Source organism: Anas platyrhynchos, chromosome 18 (genome assembly GCF_047663525.1).
Source record: "Anas platyrhynchos isolate ZD024472 breed Pekin duck chromosome 18, IASCAAS_PekinDuck_T2T, whole genome shotgun sequence".
Lineage (NCBI taxonomy): Eukaryota > Metazoa > Chordata > Aves > Anseriformes > Anatidae > Anas > Anas platyrhynchos.
Window position 1 is genome coordinate 4,433,136 of NC_092604.1, and position 22,013 is coordinate 4,455,148.

Here is a 22,013-nt window from a genome sequence, read left to right on the forward strand (position 1 = left end):
AAAGTCTCTTCTTGGTTGGATTTCATGGTGTGTGTATGTATGTAGAAAAAAAATAGATAAAAAAATCTGTCATACAAAAAATTTAATGTATTTTGTTACAGACTGTAAGCCTTTTTTTCCCCCCTATTACCTATTTTTAGCTTTGGTATTTTACTACCAAAGTTTGTTGACCAGGCATATAATTTCGACAATAATTGGAAAAGTGGGTTTATTAAGATTGTGAAGTGCAGAGTATGACCTCCAAAGAGCCAGGGACCGTTAACCATCTGCAGCACTCTCGTGCGTAGTTTTGTGTTGGTTCTTTATGTCTGCATGTGGGAGGCAGGAAGCACGGTAATGTCAAGTCACAATCAGTTGCCTAAAACAAGAAAATAAGGAAGGCAAGTAGGAAAAAGTGGTCTGATTGGAAGTGGGGGGGGGGAAAGCAAAATATGCTGAACATTTGTAGGCTTAAGTATGGCACGAGAAGCAACCTCATTCAGCATGAACAGCATGCATCTGTGCTGTGCATTTAATGGTTTATGTTTTAGGTAAAAAGTGTTCATTTTTAAGCATTTCAAATTTGAAACCTTGTCTAGTTTTAGAGTCCTCTTTGCTGTGTAAATCCACAGCTATCAGTGTAATTGACTAAATCGATCTTGTTTGAGTTTCTTAGTGTGCATAGAGGTCTTCAGATTAAGTTATGGGGTCGGAAATATTTGCATGTGTATTCCCCAATACAATATTGTATTAAATAGATAATGGAGCAGTAACAACCTGATGCCCAAATTCCTTTGATGTGTATAATTTGCTGTAGCTGGAGAGGATGCTGGAGAACACAGCGGTGCGAGCCCAGAAGCAACTCATCTTGCTCCACAAAGAAGATGGACCCCTGCCTTCCCGAACTGTGGAATGGCTCAATATGAGGAGCTGGTGTTCTGCTCATCTTCATCTCCACTGTCCCCGCAGGGTCTTTTCCAAAAGAAGCCTGCCAAAGCTGGTAAGAGATACAGCAATTTACTATAGGAAACAGAAATAAGGGGCTCATACCATCCTGACGGTTTCATGGTTGTCTATTTGATATACTAAATGTTGAGTCAAGGTCACATCAATCAGTAGAAGTAGCCTCATTGGCAGGATCCCTGTGCTTGAGAATATAATGCTAAAGCAGAAATGGTGTTTACTGGTAACTAAATCCTTGGTTAAGAAAGAGAAATATCCACAGAAAATACTGTATTACTCTGAAATTCTCCCAGCTAATATAAAAGTGTGGGAGATGTAATTGATCACTGGAACTGTTTAGATACTTCACACACTAATAGGGTTAATGAACTACAGCTATCCACTTTTTAACAGTAGGTTGTTAACGTAGGCTCTAACCTGCCTTTGAAATGATCATCATCTTATTCTCTTCTACAGATAGAGATGTATGAACGCGTATTCCAGAAACCACCAGACCGCCACTCTGACTTCTCTCGCCTGGCTCGTGTTCTGACTGGAAATGCAATCGCCGTGGTCCTTGGGGGCGGAGGAGCCAGGTAGGTCCAAGGACCTTCTCTGGTGTCTACTGCCAGAGGTCCCAGCCTATTGGTATGCACCCTATGGCTTATCCTGGACATGTGGTTGAATTACCGCAAGGTCCTAGAGCACCACTGTCACTGGGATGTATCTGCACAGATTCTTCAGAATAGCAGGCATTCTGTAAAATCAACACTGATTTTATTGTAAATAACATTTTGGGGAGACACCGAGGAGATGCTTTTGTTATGCAAACATAACTGTGTGGATTTGTTTGGATTTCTGCAGAAGGAACACGAGTGATTATAATGACTTGAGCCCTCTCATAAGTTGGGCTTAATATCAGGAGATGACCAGGGCAGTAAATGTGACTCTTCTTTCTTTCTTTTGCCTGCACTATGGATTTTTTCCCACTGGATTCTTGCACTAGAAAATGTCTCTCAATATTTCAAAGGCCCCCAAAGTACAGACAGCAAGAGGAATTACGCCCTGTATCATAAAATCATAGAATTGCTTGGGTTGAAAGGGACTTTACAGATCATATAACTCCAACCCCCCTGCCATAGTCAGGGATGTCACCCATTAGATCAGGTTGGCCAAGGCCCCATCCAGCCTTGCCTTGAACACCTACAGGGATGGGGCATCCACAGCTTCTCTGGGCAACTAGTTCCAGTGCCTCACTACCCTTAGACTGCAGAATTTTTTCCTAATGTCTAATCTAAATTTATCCTCTTTAATTTTAAAACTGTTCTCCCTTGTCCTATCATTATCTACCTGAGTAAAGAGTCTTTCTCCATCCTTTTTATATGACACCTGTAAGTATTGAAAGGCCACAATGAGGTTTCCCTGGAGCCTTCTCTTCTCCAGGCTGAACACCCCCAGCTCTCTTCTCCTTTCTTCATAGGAGTGGTGCTCCTCTAATCATCATTGTAGTCCTCCTCTGGACTCATTGTAACAGGTCCACATCTTTCTTGTCTGGGAGCCCCAAACCTGGACACAGTGCCTGGACAGAGGTGGGGCCTCATGAGTAGGGGGGGGGCAATCACCTCCCTTGACCTGCTGGTCACACCTCTTTTGATGCAGCCCAGGACACACAGGTAATGGGAGAATGTACTCTTTGTGATCACCTGAAACCCCCAAGTACCTTTACGCTTCTGACAGCCTTACTTTTCAATAAATAAATAAATAAATAAATATTTTTGCAGGTGCAAAGGCAAGATGTGTGCTGAACACTCCTATTAGAATTCCAACTGAGTTCTAAGTGAGCTTTGGAAATAGATTATTACCTATGTTTTTCTTTGTAGTTCCTTTTTTACTTTGACAGTTTTCTGTTGAGACAAACATAGAATTCAGTAGCCCTTTTTCTCAAGAAAGCACCATCTTCATTATCTTCATCGCCATGTTCTTGAAGCCCTTCTATGAAACAGTGCTTTGAAATACCTCTCATTTATATTTATATATTTATATATATAAATAAGCATGTAGACCATCTATTTAAATCCATGGACTTATTACATTTTTGTCTTTGGGCCAGTGCATTCTCATCCTTTGAGGGGAGTATGCACTACAGCAAAGGTTAGAACTCATTTGTGACAGCTTGTTCTGATTAGTCACTTGATGCTGAGAGAGCCAGCGCTTTGGCTGTTTCTTTGAGTGTCTGTAAAGATGCCTTTATCGTGCTTGCTTTCAGTTTCCTCACCTAAGATGATTGCAGTGTTCCATTTCTGAGATAAGTATTATCCTGTGGAGACACAAAGTAAAGCAGAGAAAGGGAGCTTGTACTTAATCTGGGTATCTCAGGAGATTTCTGATCAACTGATGTAAAGCACTTGGTTCCTTGGTTTTTTGTTTTGTTTTGTTACAAGCTATCTGATATCTCTCTTTACTGAAGCCTGTGTCATGCTAAAATATGTACACTTCTGTATTTCTGGCAGCACATTTTGCTCATTCCCTTCCTTTCTTCCTTCTGTAAACACTGCTGTAATTTTTACCAAACAATTTATTTTTTTTGTCCTACTTAATAATTGCAAGCTACCACCTGCTGGTTTTCAAGAGCAGAGGTAAGAAAGAGCAGGCTTATTAGAGCCTGTTTGTTGGTCCTGTGCATCTTCCTCCACAAATCTGAACCATTGCACAGCTACTGCCTTGTGTATAGGTTTTCTGGATGCTCACCACCCATTCGGCAATGTGACCATGTCTCATTAGCCATTAATTTGCACACCTCTGCGTTTGTGCAATATGGAAGACTTTAGGAGGATTAAATAGCAGAACAGTGTGTAAATATGATTTCAGTTTCTCTGAAACCCTGTTTATATCGTGGTCCCTAATGCTTTTACCAGAACATGGATGGTGGGAGCATTGTGTTTTCAACAGAAAGGTACTTGTGTGCTATTTCTGTAACTGAATTGTTGTCCAAATTGTGGGTGGATGAAAGATGAGGATTTTTTAAAATTGTTTTCAAAGTGAGAGTATACTTAATATCCTGGGGAAGGGACAAGGTTATTCTGAGCTCTGTAAAAAATCTGTAGCTTTGCAGGTCAAAGTAAGTTCTTAGGTCCCCGTCTCTAGTAACAAGGAGACTTTGAGAGACTGTATACTATGATCATCCTGCAATTAAAGCCTATTCTGTATTAAAAACGTCATGATGAGTGGCCACACAGGCTACTGATAGTTAGTCTAGCCTTTGTTTAATACCCTACGTGAAGTAACCTCTTATCTTGTTCTAGAAGCATGAATCATATTGGTCTCAAAAAAGAGGGAACTGAGAGTTACAGGGTGCTGGCTGATGGTTATTTCTGTTAAAGGTATTGTGTTCCGTGACTAGTAATATTTATTTAGTTATTTCTGGCATGTTTGTCTGGCTTCACTGTGATAGTTCAGAAGGTTTTACTGGAGCAGCTTCCTAGTAATTATCTTTGTGGTTTGTCATGACAGAAGGTGCATAGGAACTAAGGGTTTTCTTTCTCCTGTAAGTTTAAAAATATAACAAATCAAAGTGATACAGTTCTGGAATTATAGTATTTTTGCTTTAGTCAAGTGCTAACTTAATTTGAGTTAGAAACATCGAGGAGTTTGAAGGAAGACACAGGGATTTGAGTTTAGAAAAATAATACCCTTGAAACGTAGTTGCAAGAATAGTGACACATCAAACCCTGCAATAGAGGCACGAACCACCCATAAATCATTCTCAAGAGTTTTAGCCATCCCACGTACAGCCCACCCTTTCTTGCATTTTCTATAGTTGTCTCAGCAAAGCCCTTTCAAAACTAAAATTTATGGAGGGTAAATAATTAATAAAGAAGTAGCTGGGAATCCCTAGGGCTTTGGAAAAAAACCACTTGGTTGTGATGTTTCAGAAGACTGACTGAAACAAAATTGTGATGACAAGCGTTGTTGTTGATTATAAAGGTATCATTCTAGGAGTGAATTTGCTCCAATTCCACATGGGCATATTAGGAAAATACAAAGCATTAGATGTATTTGTTTGGGGATTTTGATAAGAAGCTGTATTTCTAGTAACACATGATTTAAATACACGATGTGCATAAGATATGTTTATTGAGAGGGAAAGAGCTAAAAGAAGTTAGCTGCCTTTTTTGGATGTGCTGGCTGAAGTAAGGCCTAGTAATCAGCTGTGTGTTCGTGCCAGGCAGGCACATGGTGCTGGTGACCTTTACCAACTGGGACTCGTGGAGTCTGCACGTCCTGCTGCTGGCTGTGGCTCTGCAGCACTCGGTGCTTCTCTGCTGTGCCTCTCCATTCTCTCCTCTGCCCTTTCAGGCAGAGCATTTCAGCCTCCCCCAAGGAACTGCTGCTGAAGCATATTTGTAGGTATTTCATCAGGACATCTTTTCTTTTCTCCTCTTCCCATTTACTTTTCTTTTCAGACTTATCATTTTGCCTCAGCTCTCGATATGTCAAGTACTTTTTCCCCACTGCTTGTTCTTGCTGACCCTAAGGCTTTGACTCATTCATGCCTTTTTATTTGAGGCACTTGACCTGTTTAATCAACTTTTTCTTTCTTTCTGCCTTTTCTTCTTTATTTTCAGGGCTGGCCTTCTGAAAGGGTAGGATAAAAGTAGCAGCTTAGGAGAAGCACATTATGCCTTTCTTGTTATGGACTTGTTTGTGTCTGATGAACCTACTTGTTGCTTTGTCTGTCTGTGTCCCTGAAGTCTGCACTGGGTGCAGGGTGCTCAGACCCCAAGGTTTCAGAGAAGTCCGGATGTGCTGGTACATCTACCACCTGGTAATTTATTGGCTGCTACTTTGAGTCTGGGAACCCTGAGCTGTGCTGAGCCTGACTTAAAGCCTGGCTTTGTCTTCTGATTCAGTGGCTTTACCCAGTGATAAAAGACTGGAAGAGCGCCTGAGAGGCAGATCTCATAATCATTCTGCTCTTAAGAGATCATGGCTGCCTTTCACTCCCTCGCTGCTTGACTCCAAGATCCCTGACTCTAAAAAGAATAAAATAAGGAAGCTTTGCTGTCTATGCATTCACTACCTTTGGCAGCAACTCCAGTTCAGTCAGAACTGCAAGTTCTTTAGCAACTGAGATCTGTTCTGGGCTGTCATATTTTGCTCCAATAACCCACAAAAGTAGACAGAAGCATGTCCATTCCCTGAAAATAAGGAAGGCTGAACAGAAAACGTCTAAGCTTAGTGGGTCTTGTTGGGCATAATAAAAGTGAAGGCTCCCAGGTGAGGACCCAGGTTTGCACCCCATGGGGCAGGGCGGGCTGGCCAGTAGTGCAGTGGTGGAGCTGCCAGGCTGTCCCCCAGCCATCAGGGTGAGGTGACGTGGCTGTGTATGTGGTGGAGCTGGAATCTGAGGTGGAAGTGATGTTCCAGGAGCAAAGTCCAGCCCTCAGGGTGAACAGTTTGCTCACAAGACACAGACAACCCCCTTTCCATCCAGTAACTTCCTTTCCTGTGGTGCAGGTGATAGCAGCATTGTGGTTATGAAACCCTGATGTTCAATTTCAGACAATAAGAGTCTTCAGGGGAGACCGCTTGAAATTTTATGGTGCAGGTGCTTTGGATTCAGTTCCAGCAGTTAGGGAAGATTAATTCTTATTCCTCAGCAAACACAGTTAACTAATGATAGGAGGCGCTTTACTCCTATCAGTGGAAGGAGCACGTCTGTGGGGAAATTGACTAAATACCACCACTGCAGAGGTACAGTACTTGAAATGGAGATGTGAGCTCATGAGATTGATTGCTGTGCCTCAAATACAAGATAGTAACTGGAAGCCTGAAGAGAGTTGCCTTTTTAAAACTGTTAAGCTTGACCACAAGCACCCAGATGATGTGTTGTTAAAAGAATGTGTGTTTGAGGAGTGATGGGGGTAGAGGGAAGGAATTTGCTGCCTGAATTCAGTAGCTGCTGCCAGAGGCAGCACTGAAAATACAGTTTTAAAGAGCATAGAGCAGCGTTTTTTCCCATGGGCTCCTAAACATAGCCAATATAATGGTTACAGAAGGGATGAAAGAAAATCACAGGAGCATTTCCTGGATTCTTGACGTTCCTTGTGTACGTCAGAACACAGTAAATACTTTTCAATTCATTTTTTGGGTTCAAAACTTTACATAGAGTGAGCCTAATGTGGGGCACCCATAGGTATAAGGGATGGTGATCTGAGAAACCCAAACATGCTGGGATTACTGCTTCCTTCTGCTGCAGAATACAAGTCCTGTTCATCTTAATTTGTTTAAGCATGTCTTCTCTATGCTTCCATTCCTACCTAGGTCCACTCACCCTCTTTTTTTTTTCTCCCCCTCCTTGATGTGTCTCTGTTTTCCCTTTCTGACATGTCCAAGACCTGAGATTAACCAGTTCTTTGCGTCCTTTCATCCGCTGTCATTTGTGCTTGTTTGCTCTACATCTGCCCTTTTTTCCTCTTCCAGTCTTTGATTTCAAATCCTCTCAGAAGAGCTATTGCACACAAAAGAAGAGGTTTGTCAACTGTTTCTGCCATGCTAGCACATATCCTTATTTTTCAACTTAACAGAAATGCACGCAGCTTTGGAATAATTCTCCTTGGTTCATCAGTGTGCTTCAGGACTGCACTGCATTTTGCAAACAGACTATAGGTAACACTGCTTAAAGTTGTTCTCAGTGGTTTGTAATGGGGCACAGATATCCCCTTCGTTTGTTATCTGTCTCACACTGCTTAAATTTTATAGTAGAGGGCTGACAGCTTGAAAAATATGTAAAAATTATATCATGATTCTTGACAATATTCAAAAATATATCCTAATAAACAACAACAGATTTGATGTAAATTCCTGATAAAATAATTTGTTCTTTATTTTGACCTTGTTGAGAATGGTTCCAAAAAGCACCGACAGCCTCTCTGGTGCTCACGGCATCATGAATTACTGCAGCTACTGAGGGCTCAGTCACTGAAGCAAGGGACGAGCAGTCAGGATTTCACTTTGTGCTTTGTTTCAGCTCCTTTAGCTCCACTGGGCAAATGGCTTAAACACTTGTGGTGTTCTGTAAAATGAGGCTGTTACCAGCTCAGCTTTGGCATCTGTGCAGGTCAACCTTTATAAAATGCTCTGAAGCACTTACATACTAAAGAAGCATAAGCTATTACCACTATGAAATTTGGGGGGGTTTTAGGAGAGTGGTGTTCCCACTAAATGTACTTGGATTTATGCTCTTATCTCAGTGAGCTCAATGTGTCTGGGGAATTTGCTTGGAACTTGATATCCAGCCCCATTACTGTGATTAAGTTAACTCTATTCCAGTGGGCAGTGGTTTAGGAGTAACCAGGCTGTTGGTAATCCTCTTTGTGTTGTCTGGCTGCAGCGTCAAGATACACTCAACATGCCTGCAAGGGCTGCTGAGATTTGGGAGCACCCTTGCCTGTCTTGAGCAGCAAAGCGACCTGCAGTCTCGAGGTAATTCTGGGCAGAGCCCGCTCAGGTGCCCATCCCTGCAGGGTGCTTGTAGAGGTGCTGTGGAAAAGAGGCTCTGAAGTAAAGAGAGAGGTTCCTTGAATCACTGCCTCTGAAACTGCGTCTGTAGGATGTGCCAGGTCCAAATCAGTTTGTGTGTGTTTGTTTTGGTCTCCTGGTGTCCTGGAAAGGTTAATTGTTGGGCATGTGCAGAGCTAATGTGGATCCAGCACTGCTCTCAAGTCAGCCAGCCAGCTTGGTGGCACGACAGCCGTGCTGGGCTCTGTGCAGCTTTGGCTGAGATCTGTCTCCAGCGTGGTCTCAGCAGCCCTGTACAGAGTCCCTCTGGCACAGGTTGGGTGCTTCTGCACTCAATTCTCACAGCATTTCCTAATTCCTACGTAGGCAAGGTAAGAGTGAGGGGCTTTTTTGCAGTTGTGTTTTTACTTTTCCTTTCCCCTTGATGCAGTCAGGCAGTATCCATGAAATCCATGTTTCATTTCAGATTACTTGCTGGAGATACTGAGATAACATGTAGGGAATCAGCTTTTTTTTTTTTTTTTTATCACAAGCCTTGAAGAATGTGCACCGTTAGAAGGATCCCATTCCTCTTCCTGGTGCTGCTGCTAAACGAGATTGCATTTTTCAAGTTTCTTTCATATTTCTTCTTTCTACTTTTTTAAAGAAAGATTAAAACTACAGTCCAGCATTTGCAGCTTGTTAGTGGCCAGTAACTGTTTATGAAGCAAGATTTTTACAGTATGGAAGTGTCAAAATGTTATGAAAAAGGCTGACTCTGCTTTGTGTCATGAAAAGAGCTGAATGCCTGAAATATCCTTCCACCAGTTCCCTTTCTTCCAAGTAATCCCTTTGTATACCAAGCCAAATCTCAGCCTTCTGACATTTACAAGGGCAGGAAGTTAGCAGCTTCGAGGTTAATCCTTGTGCCCTTTGCATTTGTCAGCCTGCAGCTCTTGCCCTCCTTCAGACACACTTAGCTTACTGCTGTGGTGGATGGGCTTCTGTGGAAGGGAAGCTATTTGATGACCTGTAATATGCTTGTGTGTCTAGTTAGATATCTGTATCTCAGCACGCAGTAAAGATGTGATTTTTCTTTACCATATCCCTCATTTTAAGCTCAGATAAATGTATGAGGGTTTCAGAGCTTGTGATTACTCATAAAGGTTTTTGGAGAAATGACCTGGTGCCCTGTATGTTTGTGCATTTGTATCATGTAGAGCATCCATTGCCATGTACAAATAAATTGGACCCAAAAATGAAGACTGAATTCCAGTGTCAGCCATGCAATTAGGCTCCTGGAGTCCCAGCATCTTTCAAACAGCAGATTTGATTTCAGGGGGATAGCCAGGAGCCGAAGTAGCAGTTGAAGAATCTAAACTCTTTAAAGATAAAATTTTATCTTGGTCTAGGTTTTACTTCTGGTGCTGTTTCATAAGTCTGAAGGAGAATGATATGGAGTAGAGGATCTTTCTTGGAAACTAAGATGATAACTTATGTTTGGACACCTAAGTTGAGTCTGACCCAGATCAGCCCTAAAGCATATTTTTTGAACAAACAAAATCAAAGTCCTAAAAATAAAGTGGTGGGATCTGAGTATTTGCTTTTGCTCAGGAAAACCTCTTGAGACATGGTTGTGAACTCGCACTGAAGGCTTCAGATTTTGTGTGCAGATGGTCGGTAACACACTGCAGCATAATTGCTCCTAAGAGGCTTTGCTTTGATTTCTTTGGGGATGGTGCACCTCGTGTGTTGCTGAGTGCTCGGCCATGTGGTTTATGCATCAGTTACAAATTCTGTCTTAAAGTGCAGTTGGCTTACACATGGGCAGAGCCGTGTGGCTGTGATCAGATCTGAATGCTAATTGCTCAGTGAGTTGTGCAATGCTTGGGTCATCACGTGCACATAAAAGCTGTGTTCGTGTGGCTTGGCACCCACGTAATGTTCTTCCCATCTGAAGCACCTATGTAATTGCTCCCATTTGCCATGGAGGTAAAGGATTATAATGGCTTCTATTAAATCCTCCAAGCAGCAGAAACTGAGGAGCCGTCTACTTCAAGGCTATGACTGGGGGGAAAAAAAAAATAATTCCAGGTGGTTTATTTGGACTGCCCTGTCCTGACCTCCAGTCTTCAACCCACCAAGCTCATTAATTTCTAGCAGTACTTTGATATACAGATGAAATTAAGCAAGCAGACAGAGGTGTGGTTTTTCTCTTGTTACTGGTTTTGTATCTGTGTGATCTGAAACAACTGTGTGCCGTGTTACAAAGCTGCAAGTGGAAGAAATCCCCTTTGAGAGAGCTCTTTCCATGTAGCAGCCTTAACAGTCTGTTGCCAATCACAGAATCACAGAATCACAGAATTTCTAGGTTGGAAGAGACCTCAAGATCATCGAGTCCAACCTCTGACCTAACACGAACAGTCCCCACTAAACCATATCCCTAAGCTCTACATCTAAACGTCTTTTAAAGACTTCCAGGGATGGTGACTCCACCACCTCCCTGGGCAGCCTGTTCCAGTGTCTAACAACCCTTTCGGTAAAGAAGCTCTTCCGATGGGCTTTCGGGAGGATAAAGCCCTAGGATTGCTGTGATTTTAGGAATCTGTGTCTAACCTTATCTGGGCAACGAGCTTTTCCTGTTAAGAAAGGATGCTGAAGAAGTTGAGTAAAACCACTCTTAAAAGCACAGCAGTTTCAAGAATTTATCTGTGTCTGGTGCTGAACTTCCAAATGCTCAGTACAAGGGGTCGGGCAGCTCTTGTGCTGGTTTGTCCCGGCCTCTCCCCTCCCTCCCCTGCAGTGCTCTGCCTCTGCCTCTCGGGTCCCTGGATCTTTCCCTGCCATGCTGCAGCTCCCAGGCGCGTGCTCAGAGAGGTTGCTTTGAAATATAAATGACTGTAAGTGGTGGGGGACAGAGCAAGGAGATGTTTGTTCCCCAAATAAATGATTTTTCTTTGTACGTAATTGTATTATTTCTTGGCTCAGAAAAAGAGATGGAATTGCATTTCCCCAAGCAGGGAGTCATTTGGGAAGTGTGTTTTTTTCCACGCAGCATCGCCTCGCCTCTCTCTCTCCTCTCGCCTCCTGCACCCACCTACCAGAACGTGCTACCAGCAGGTGTGATCAGAAAACACTAACACTGTTACATGATATACTTCTGTTCCGAATTTCTTTTTTTTCCCCTCTCCTCCAGTCCTGTGGCTTAGTCACGCTTTCACATCCCAGGGCTAAGTAACCTTACAGCCCCTCCGGAAGGTCTGAGCAACTTCTGCTCGTTTCCTTGTGTGTCAGGCACAAATCTGTTTAAAGTTTGTTCTGACTTTGTTATACAGAGTGCAAACAAGGTCAGGAGTAAAAGGAAACTTTATTTGAATTCTCTCCCGAGAAGGTCATTTCAGTGGGGTTCTGAGAAACAGGAGGTGCTTTTCCTGACAAGCATGCGTGCTTAGTGCTGAGTGTGCAGGAGCATTAAGATTAATTTGCAATCCTTATAATATGGCAAAGGAAAATGGTTCCTTATCTCGGAATTAAGTAGACAGTGGGAATCTGAGAGTAAAGCTAAATGGGAGGATGAAACAAGGCTGTTGCTAATGGCAGGGAAGATGGGAGGAATCGAGGTCTCTGGATCAATATGCCTGTAACTGGGGATGGTTTTAAAATCATGAAAGCTTCCTTCAAGGCAGCTGCTGGGAAGGATCGTGGTGGTAGGTGGATGTTGGGATGAGAACCAGATAATGAGGGGTTATTCTCTCTCTTTAGCTTAGAAATGGGGCTTAATTCTTAAACGTTGTCCTGAACAGAAACTTCCTCATAAGTGTGTGAGTAGTACAGTAGGAAGAGAAATGGCTCTGGTTTCTGCCACCTCTTTGAGCTGAAAGCTCCATCACTGTAATTCTGGCAAATTTACGATACTGGGAAGCCCCATGGTCAGGAAACCTAGGAAATAACATTACTGGAAAGGTACAAGTATGATTAGATTTCAGGGCCTTCTTTGTACGTGGTTTGCAGCTGCAGAAGACTGGAGGTGCCGAATTAGGGATAATTCTGCTCCCATGCAGCACGTGGAAGACATGCTTGACTTCTCAGTCCTCAACTGTGCCACTTAACACGGTGATCAACAACGAAACATATTCAAAAAAAACACATTTGTTTCATGCAAAGAGCAAACTTCTCTATCTTAGACGTTCATCTGTGCTCTAACAACTGCTCATGAAACGCTTTGAATCAAGGCTGTTACAGTAAGGACAAACTGTTCTTATTTTTATATCTTTCCTTCTTCAGGAGTTTTAAGGTTATGAGAGAGACTTAATTCAGGTTTGTTAGGTTATAGCACAGCTTGGTATAGTCCCTTTGGCAATTTTCCTGGTTTTCTACCTACTTTGCTACTTAATTACCCCAGGAAGTTGATGCAGCAAGCTGTGTATCCCACGTCAGAGGATCTGTGGTTAGAGAAACAGAGCTCTGCAGCAGCAGTGACCTTAATTCTGCTTTTTCACCAAAAGAAATAGCATCTCTTCAGTGCACTCAGAGATGTCTCCTTCATCCCAATGAGTCTATTAGGAGAAGAGAGAGGTGCTGTGGAGGCTGGGCACCTGAGCTGTGTTTTCCTCTTTCTTTAATCACAGTGGAGGCATGACCAGTCTGCAGCCTCGCAACTCCCATAGTCGTGGTCAGAAAACTGTGTCCCCACTGTGTGCTCACAGCATCGTGTTTATTCTTCCTGACACTGATGGGCAACAGCCTTTTGATACATTAAATGTTGTTTGTGGGGAAAATATTGGTGTACTGTCTTTGTTCTGTATTAATTGCATTTTCTTCAGCCCTCTGACCTGAGCATGCAGGACAGCATGTATTCCTACTGACAGCTTCATCTGCAATGCCCTGCTACATTTGCTCGCTTTTTCCAGTGGGTCGTATCTAATCTGAGCTCTGGCAGGCACGTGTGGAGCAGACAGATGCACTTCTCTCAGAAGAATTTTTCTTCTATCAGCTGAGCTCTGGCCTCCGTGTATTAGAGTTGCATGCCACTAACATTTCCCCAGGGGATGAAGGCACGGGCTTGTTTCAGGAGCAGGAATTTTCCTGCCAGACCTACCAGAAAGGCTGTGCTCTCTGACTGCTGGGCTATCTTGTTTGAGGAAGCACGTCTTCAACCCCACAATTCTTCTCCCTGCTTTGTGGTTGTTTATTTATAATTATTGGTAGAAAAGAAGAAATGGTGGTTGGAATTTAGGAAGTATGGCACTGCTTTTGAAGGCTTTGCAAGCATGAGTTTGGTAAGTAGTACAGTAAGCAGCACTGGAGGAGAGCTGATGCAGAAAGTAGTCCGTAACTTGCCCTGCTCAGATCAGGTTGTGAGGCAGTACCAGGGGGTGAAAGCAGAACGTAGGTCTTATTTCCAGGGTCTGATTTCCAGTTCCTCCTTGAACTGGTTGGTGCCATTGCCACTCTCTCTACAAAGGGCACTGATTAACCAGTCCTGTCCTAAGGGGTGATATATGATGGAAGAGTTTTTGTTAGTGTATAGACCCTGTACTTCTCCAGAGCACTGGGCAGATCTTTGGGTTCTGGTACAAATTATTTGGAAGTAATCATCCATGTCGCTTGTCCTTGGTGCCAGGAGTCCTTGGCTCCAAGGACTTGGGGACAGGCATTAATCCTGGCAGGAGAAATGCTCCACCGAGCTGCACTGGCAGGCAGCTTCAGGCAAAGGACAGCTGCATATGCAGCTCCAGCAGCATAACGTGCATCCCCTACCTGGGACGGTTCTTTACTCTTTCTAGATGGACTGCGCTGTTCCTCCTTACATTTGGAGTAAGTGATGCTCAGCTCCGGTAGCAGAGATTTCCCAGTCCCTCTGATCCACATGAGCGCTCTGGCATTGCTGCACACATGCAGTACTGCCACAAGCAATCTTTGTCCTGTGCATGCCAAACACTGGCAGATCCCACGTGAAATTGTTCCTGGTGTTTCAAGAAGCACACTACTCCTGTTTTTTCTGCCCAAGCGCCCAGACTGTTAGTGGGGACCTACCCCCTGGCTTCTTGAATTTCTTTTTATTTTCTCTCCAGCTGTAGTATGAGGGCTGCCCACGCGGGCTGTGCGTGAGGCACCGGCGAGCTGTCAGCGGGATGCGCGCTGCCTGGCAAAGCGCCGGCTCCGGCACACAGCTTCCCTTGGCAGCACGCCCGTGTTTGCACATGCTGTGAGCTGTGAAGAAGTGGCCAAGAACGAACCAACGGCGACAAGTTGTTGAAAAGTTTTGTGTAGCATTGTTGCTGTGGGGTAGTGGGGGCCTAAAGGTGTTAAGAGGGGTAAGGACGTTTAGGAAGTCGCCTTTCAGGAGGCCTTTGGCAGGTGGAGAAATGGAGGGGGTTTGGGCATCCTTGCCTTTCCAGGGGATTTTGGTTTGCACAAATACGTTTGGTCATGAAGCTGTTGAGGATGCTGGAATTGGAGGAACTGATTTTGTAGTCTTGTATAAATGAAGCATGACTTAGTCTGGCTGTCGATAGGAGATCCGTTTCAGAGCAAGAGAAGTACTTTCATTCCCATCTTACAGGTCAGTGCCTTGGAATCAGTGTGTCTTTTGGAGACACGTAACTGTTACGTGTTAAGCTGGGAGAATCACATATTGCTAAAGCACAGAGGTGATGGTTTGCCAATAGAAGCAATAAGATTTTGTTATTCATTCAAGGACATCATACAGTGAAGTAAAACAAATCCAGAGTGATCACATCAAACCCCTCCTACTTCATGGATGCACAAACGCATGAATGAAGAAATCCCAATGTGGAAAAGATTAAAGGGAGAGAATCCAGTCTGAATCTAGTTCTGGCCAGTTTAGAAATGCCCTCCAAGAAGGAAATACTTTATAGTAATTAACATTAATTACTTGATGTTGTAGTGATCCACATGATGTAGGCATTCTCTGGAAAGCAGGTCCAATAGCGTAAGGTCTGTTCCTTAGTGAAGTATCAGTATCGGGTAGTTATAACACAGGGACAAGGCAGCAGTAAGTACCAGGCACGAGAAGCAGATTGCAAAAATAGCTGCAATCTACAAACCTATCTGGCTTCTCTGGCACAGATGGAAAAAATACAGTTCTTATGGGATGAAGCGATAGGAAAGTGGTGGAAGGAGAATTCAGAGACAAAAACTAAATGAGCCACTTTTTGCTCTTGGATTACACCAGTGCAGATCTGTCACTGAAGTCATTTACACCAGGATAATTGAGAACCTGTCTCAAAGCTTTTCAGCAGCTGGAGGGGATTTATTTGGATGGAAAGAATGCATTCGGCATAGCTTGGCCAAATGACACCTACAGTGGACTTGGCAGCTGTTAACAAGTATTTATAGGATGTAAACAGCAAGGGGAAAAAGGATGGAAATAGAGCAAACCACGGGGGAGCGGAAAAATGGGATGAAAATGGGGAAAGGAAGTTATTACAGCTGTATGGCTTAAACTGCAGAAACATCCATCTGGGTGGGATGAACTAAGTTGACATGCCTGATATTAATCGAACAAGGCATTTGAAAGTGGAGGCTATAACTCCACACTGATAAGGGGTAGATCAGCCTCCACTGCTAATTTCTCTGCTTCTGTACTGGCTTTATCAAGGGGACAGGGGTTCCTCTCCCATTAGGGCGTCATCGCTTATAAGGCCCACCGTGCCAGTTCAGATCAAATGTTCCACCTCTGCACTCTTCTGTCTGATGGTGGGTCACAGGGCGGGCTTGAGAACTGAGCGTAGGCAGCAGTTAGCAGCTTCATTGCTTCCTGAACGTGGGGTTGCACCTAGATCTTCATGCTTAGTAGCCCCTGACAGCCCAGGGTCTCTGCTTTCCCAGCCAAACTTAAATCCATTTGTGATTTGACCTTTTTGGTACGCGCTTACAGTGGGTTCCCCACTTTGTGGTACGTACGTCTGCCTGCATCTCGATTCTTTTTCTTTCATCAGACTTTCTGGTGGCCCGGTGTCTCCTGACGGTTGCAATCTTCCCCACTCAAGATTCGAGCCTGGCTTCTTCTCAAGTGCAGCCCTTTCCATACCCTGGGCACTTCCTAGTTCTGCAGTGTTCTCTTAGCGAGACGTTGGAGTTTGTTTGCCTTTTTCAGAATGCTGATGTATTCTGGATTTATGTCCTTAGGTTTTCTGTTTTAGTCTGGTTTTTCTTGTTTGTTTTTTGACTTTCCCCTGAAAACTGAGTTAATATTTTTCAGTGAACATTCAGAGCAGTTCCAAATTCAGTGTGAACTCAGCTAGTTAGGAGCTCGTTGCTGTATAGGCGTTGCTACTTTTGTGTTTTTTTCTTGTCCCGTCAGCCCTGAGGTTCACATGTTTTATCACTCAGCTCCATCATTGCTCTAAGATCCTTCTGCACCTCTTGAAGTTGAGAAAGTTTTTAGTTTTACTGTCCTGAAGGAATTTATATTATCCTCAAAAGTTGCCTCCTCATTTACCCCTTTCTGGGTCTGTGTGCTGAACAAAATTCCTTCTTTCTGATGACTGCTTGTCTTCTCTTGCTCTGTTTTCCATCTTCAAGTTAATAATTAATCTGTGCAGTGCCCCATCCCATGATCCCAGGCTGGCTGTTTCTTGAAGAATCACTGGAAAAGAATCTTACTGAAAGGTCTCTGAAATCCAGCCATCCTTGACTGCTTGAGAACAGCTCTGGTAGATTTTTGCATTGCTATCTTAAAGCCATGTTGACCCTTGCACGTCCACTGGTTTCATTCTTGGCTGTTCTTGTATTGCTGTCTTTCACACTGAAGTCAGACTGGGTGATCTGTGTTTCCTACGATCATCAGGGAGACTTTTTTTGAAAATTTCTACATTCATGACTGCTTTTTCTGGCATTGAATCTTGTTTAGCAATAGATTGGCAGTTCAGCTAATGCACATTCAGGTTCCTTTAGAAGGCAGCATTCATGTGTTTATGCCTTTTCAATGGCTGTTTGTCTGATAATGTCATTTTTCTTCTCTTCTTGTCACAGGGGATGCTCCCAAGTGGGAGTTATCAGAGCGCTGATTGAAGCTGGCATCCCTGTAGATATGATTGGAGGAACATCTATTGGTGCTTTTATGAGTGCCTTGTATGCCGAAGAACGCAGCTACAATCAGATGAGGATCAAAGCTAGGCAGTGGGCAATGGTAAGAATTTGAAATCTTGTATTTCTCCTCTCAGGTAGAGTGCAAGAGCTTAAACACGAGCCTTAGTAGGCAGCAATGCACAAGCAGCCATCCAAGGAAAGTGCAGCCATCTGCACTTTTGTATCTGCATGAAAAAAGGGCCCCTGCCTGGCAGAGAAGGAGTGAATTTTGAAAGCTGCTTGCTATGGTGCTGGCAGGCTGCAGGGATGTGAGCTCCTGAGGAGTGCAAAATTTTGCTCTGTACAAACTCCTAGTCCCAGTATGAATGCAGAATGATGTTGTTTAAGTGTGTTAGCCTGTGTTTATCTTATTTTTTTTTATGTGCTGGAATCTGTTTCCTTTCCAACTCTCAACAAATGTTTCTCTTTTGTGTAACTTTCTCTCTTTCGTTCTCACATGCTGTCATTTTTCAGTGGAACTGATTGACAGAGGTAATCCTTCTCTAAACTAAATGCAAAATGTGTAATTCACATTGTAGCCTGGGAGTTCCAAAGTGCTGGTACTCTGCTGCTGGATAAATTTTTAACTTTCATATCTAATAGTTACAAAACCATATACTCATAGTTAAATCAAGGTTTGGAAGGTTGTTTGAAATACTGACGTCTCTGTATGAATGTGTAGGATGTTGGGGGAAAATTGTGCTAGCAGCAGGTTCCACTGGTTAAATGGACTAATGGCGAACATCAGCATCATTTTTGAAGTTTGCTAGTAATAGTATGATTCCAATTTTGTATCGTTTATCTGAAAATCATGCTTTGTTGTGAAAATCACATTGTCATGTTGGCTTCCTTATTGAAAGGCAAACAATGTGGGGATTTTTCTACACTGGATTGAGCTCTGGGTCCGCTTAGATCTCGAGTTTTAGGGGGAAATAAGAAAGAGGCCATAGTTAGTACATACACACTGCTTATCTTTCCCAGGTGTCTTCTAACCTGCCATGGCATCAAGGTGAAATCTGCTCTGTGGTTGTCAGACACCCTCTACCCTGCAAGCTAGACAGTCCGTGGCATTAAAACGCATACTGAGGCCCATGCATGCTTGTGCTGTCGTGATGGGAAGATAGCTGTGGGAGCCAGGCTGTTTCACCTCTCTGTCACTAGGAGAATGTAGATTTCATGCTTTTTATTTAAGAACTGCCTGTGCCTGGCTGGGTTGAGAAGCACCTGAAATATAAACTGTTTATGATACAGAGCAGTTCACTGAAATCAGAAAGGTGTAGGAGGCTTGAGATTAAGGATATAAAAATAACTTTACTGAAATGTATCTGAGATGCATTTAACCTTTCACTCTCTATTTCTCTCGTTGGTCAAATGCTTACAGGAGAGCATCTGAGGAGGGCAGGCATTGTGGCAAGACCTCTCTGCAAGAATTTTCCTAGCCTCCAGCAGTTTGTGGCTCACTGCCATCTATCAGTTGCACTTGTATTTAATGGTTAGATTGGAGAGATGGAATTTTCCTCTGTGCATTTGTCCAGAGGATTATCTCCTCTTGTTTAACGTGTGAGGTCTGTTCTGAAGATGTGGTGATGTGCAGTTAGAAATGCTGTTTTCTGGGCTTCTCAGAGATGGGCTGCTTTTGAAGCCGGTTTCATTGTGTCTCCATTATTGCAGCTCTTCAACTCACCAGCGTCCTCTGGAATCACAGTTGCTTTTACCAGAAATAGTTAAAGGTGAAAGTAAGAAATTTAATCTATTGATTAACTTTTGAACACAAATCGCAAAGCTTAAAGAAGGTTTCACAAAGGAAAGGGCAGGCTTGTGCCCAGCCTTGTCTGCTCAGGCTGTTCAGGTATTTGTACCTTGAAATCTGCAAATAAGCAGCTGGAGGAGAGGTTAATTACCGCTGTTAGAGCAAACATTTCTTGTTATTAATGAAGAATGGATTTACTTGACGTTTTTATGATTGTTCTGACAAGCTTGCCAAGTCCACATTCAAACCAGAAATTGTTCAAGGGTTTGAGGACGAAAACAGAAAAGACTGCTCTGTTTGAAGCCCTTTTCCCTGTTAACAGCACGCTCGGAAGCCCAGCCCAGCAAAGTGTTTGCATTTTGAATTGAACAAAGCAATGCAAACCCTCTCTCGGAGTTCAGATCACTGCAGATGTACAAAACAGTTCATACAAAGTCGATTTTAAATCTTTTTTAACAGTGGCTATTCTGATTTATTTTCTGTTGTGTTGCAGCAGCTGCAGGCTGAGCAAGGAGAGGGGCTCCTTTCACTAGGCTCTAGCTCTGCCTGTAAAAACAGGGCAGATTTGCTTGCAATTCATAGAAAATCCATCCAAAGGGCCAGGTATGAGCAAGGCTGTTTCTCTAACTGATGAGCCGAGCAAATCAACCCCAAATTCCTGGTGTCCTGACGTTACAGGACTGCTCCTCCAGAGCAGCATCCCTGGCAGCAAGGGCTGCTGCAGGAGGTGGCGGCTGTGCAAGAGACACAGAGGAGCTTGGAGGATGCTTTTGTTAAGCCAACATTATGCAAAAAGGCTCCAGCAGCGCTCCATGCTACAGAAGATGCTGAATGTGCTGCTCTAAAGCCTGTGAGCTTTTGCTGGTGAAGGTTATTGCTGAGTGCTCTTTGTGCAAAACCTCGTAGCCTAGCTTTTTTAGCCTACGGGGGTTTTGAAATATCTCTGTTGTGATGGATTAGGTAACACTGATTTTTCCTTTTTTTTCTCTTCTTTTTTTTTTTTTTTCTTCTTTGGAGCAGTCGAAGTAAATGCTGTTTTTTGTCCTGCAGTCATTTCTCTTCTTGGTATTTTTAGAAACTGGCATCTCTCTAGTAGTACTCTTGGGGCTGAGAGAAGGGAAATTTCTAATGGGATGTGTTTTTTGGATCTAATGAAGCAGCAAAGAAATAAATGACTCTTTTTTTTTTTTGGTTAAAATACAGAGGTGTACGAAAATCATCAGTCAGTTTAGTTGCTATATAGTGCCTCTTTATTTCTTCTATACCTGTGTTTAACCAGCAGAACAAAAATTAAACAATCAAAAAAAAAAACACCTTTCATGTTTTCAGATAGTTGTTTTTAATTGGAGAATGAATATTTCAAAGTATAAATATTTGACAAAGAAATATTCTGCTGTTGGAGGGAATGTGACTATAGGAATCCATAATTTAAAGCTTCCAATAACAAGAGCTGCAGTAAGAATTGCTGGGTAGGCTGCTGCAGCCATTTGCTGTCTCTGATCTGAGTGTGGGTGCACGGCAGCTCAGCTGGGTCTAAGCTGGGGTTTCTGAGCTTGCAGACACAAGGTTCTGCCTCTCTAATGCTGCTCTAGTTCTTCAGCTCTGGGAGATGCTATGAACTGCCTTGGCCAAGAACTCGTGGCTTTATTCTCCTTCTGCCATACTAGTTTTTGGCCAGACCAGTGCCGTGAGCTGCCTGTTGCAAGGGTAAGCCCTGCTTTGGGTCAGATCAAGGCACAATGCCCACGTGATGGGAACTGCATGCGGGACTCTTGTGAAAGTCATAGGGAGAGCATAATAAGTAGGTGCAGTGCTTTCTAAATTACACTGCATCCTACACTGTTTTATTTTGTTCGTATGCCAGATCTTCCTGTATATAACAACAGCTACAAGGAAAGATCCGTGCAAACACACACAAAATTTGAGATGAGTGGGCAAACATTGCCATACCCAATTGGCACGAGGAGCAGGCAAGATATTAGGGGAAAAATAACTCCTAACCAGAGGAGATGAGAAAAATAAACTGGTCCCAGTTCCCCAGGTGAATGGAGTTGTGGTTATTGGGGCTTAGCACAGGTTCAGGCACAACTAAATGTAGTACAAGCTAAAGCAGCTTTAAAGAGCACAGTGCATCCTGAAGAAATAAGAAGTTAGTTACGTATTTCACCTAAATGAATGAGTGCACTTTGTCTTCCAAATGGGGTTGGGAAGCTGCAGCAGAGAGCTTGCTTTGGTTGTCCTCCAGGCTGCTGGCGTTCAGCGTGGGCCTGCATGGTGCTGCGCGGCGGTTCGCTGCTCTGAAATGGCCTTTTAAAAACTTTATCAGCTGCTTTAGAAGGTTTTGTTCTGTAGGGTTGTGTGGCTGTAAAAACTAAATCAGATCGCTTTTTCCTTTGTAAGCTAACCAAAGTGTTCCCAGTGACACCTAATGAGAGGACAAGGGGCAGTGGGAGGCAGCTGGAACACAGAAGGTTCTGCTTAAATGTGAGATGAAACTTTTTTACGGTGAGGGTGACAAAGCACTGGAACAGGCTGCCCAGGGGGGTTGTGGAGTCTCCTTCCCTGGAGATACTCAAAATGCACCCAGATGTGATCCTGTGTGACCTGATTTAGGTGTTCCTGCTCCAGCAGGGGGATCGGACTGGATGATCTTGAAAGGTCCCTTCCAATCCCTAACATTGGGTGATTCCCTCTGGTTGTCTTACAGATGCAGTTCTGAATTTGAGGCTGTTGACAAAAGACGAAA

At 43.4% G+C, this 22,013-nt stretch overlaps 1 protein-coding gene across 1 annotated transcript in view; it reads left to right on the forward strand.

The window, feature by feature from the left end:
* PNPLA7 (patatin like domain 7, lysophospholipase) overlaps positions 1–22,013 on the forward strand; it is a 125,936-nt gene that overhangs the window by 72,603 nt on the left and 31,320 nt on the right. The window contains exons 25-27 of the mRNA XM_038188048.2: positions 797–979; positions 1,399–1,517; positions 17,422–17,578. Of these exons, the coding sequence (XP_038043976.1) occupies positions 797–979; positions 1,399–1,517; positions 17,422–17,578 (459 nt within the window). The remainder of the gene's footprint in view (positions 1–796; positions 980–1,398; positions 1,518–17,421; positions 17,579–22,013) is intronic.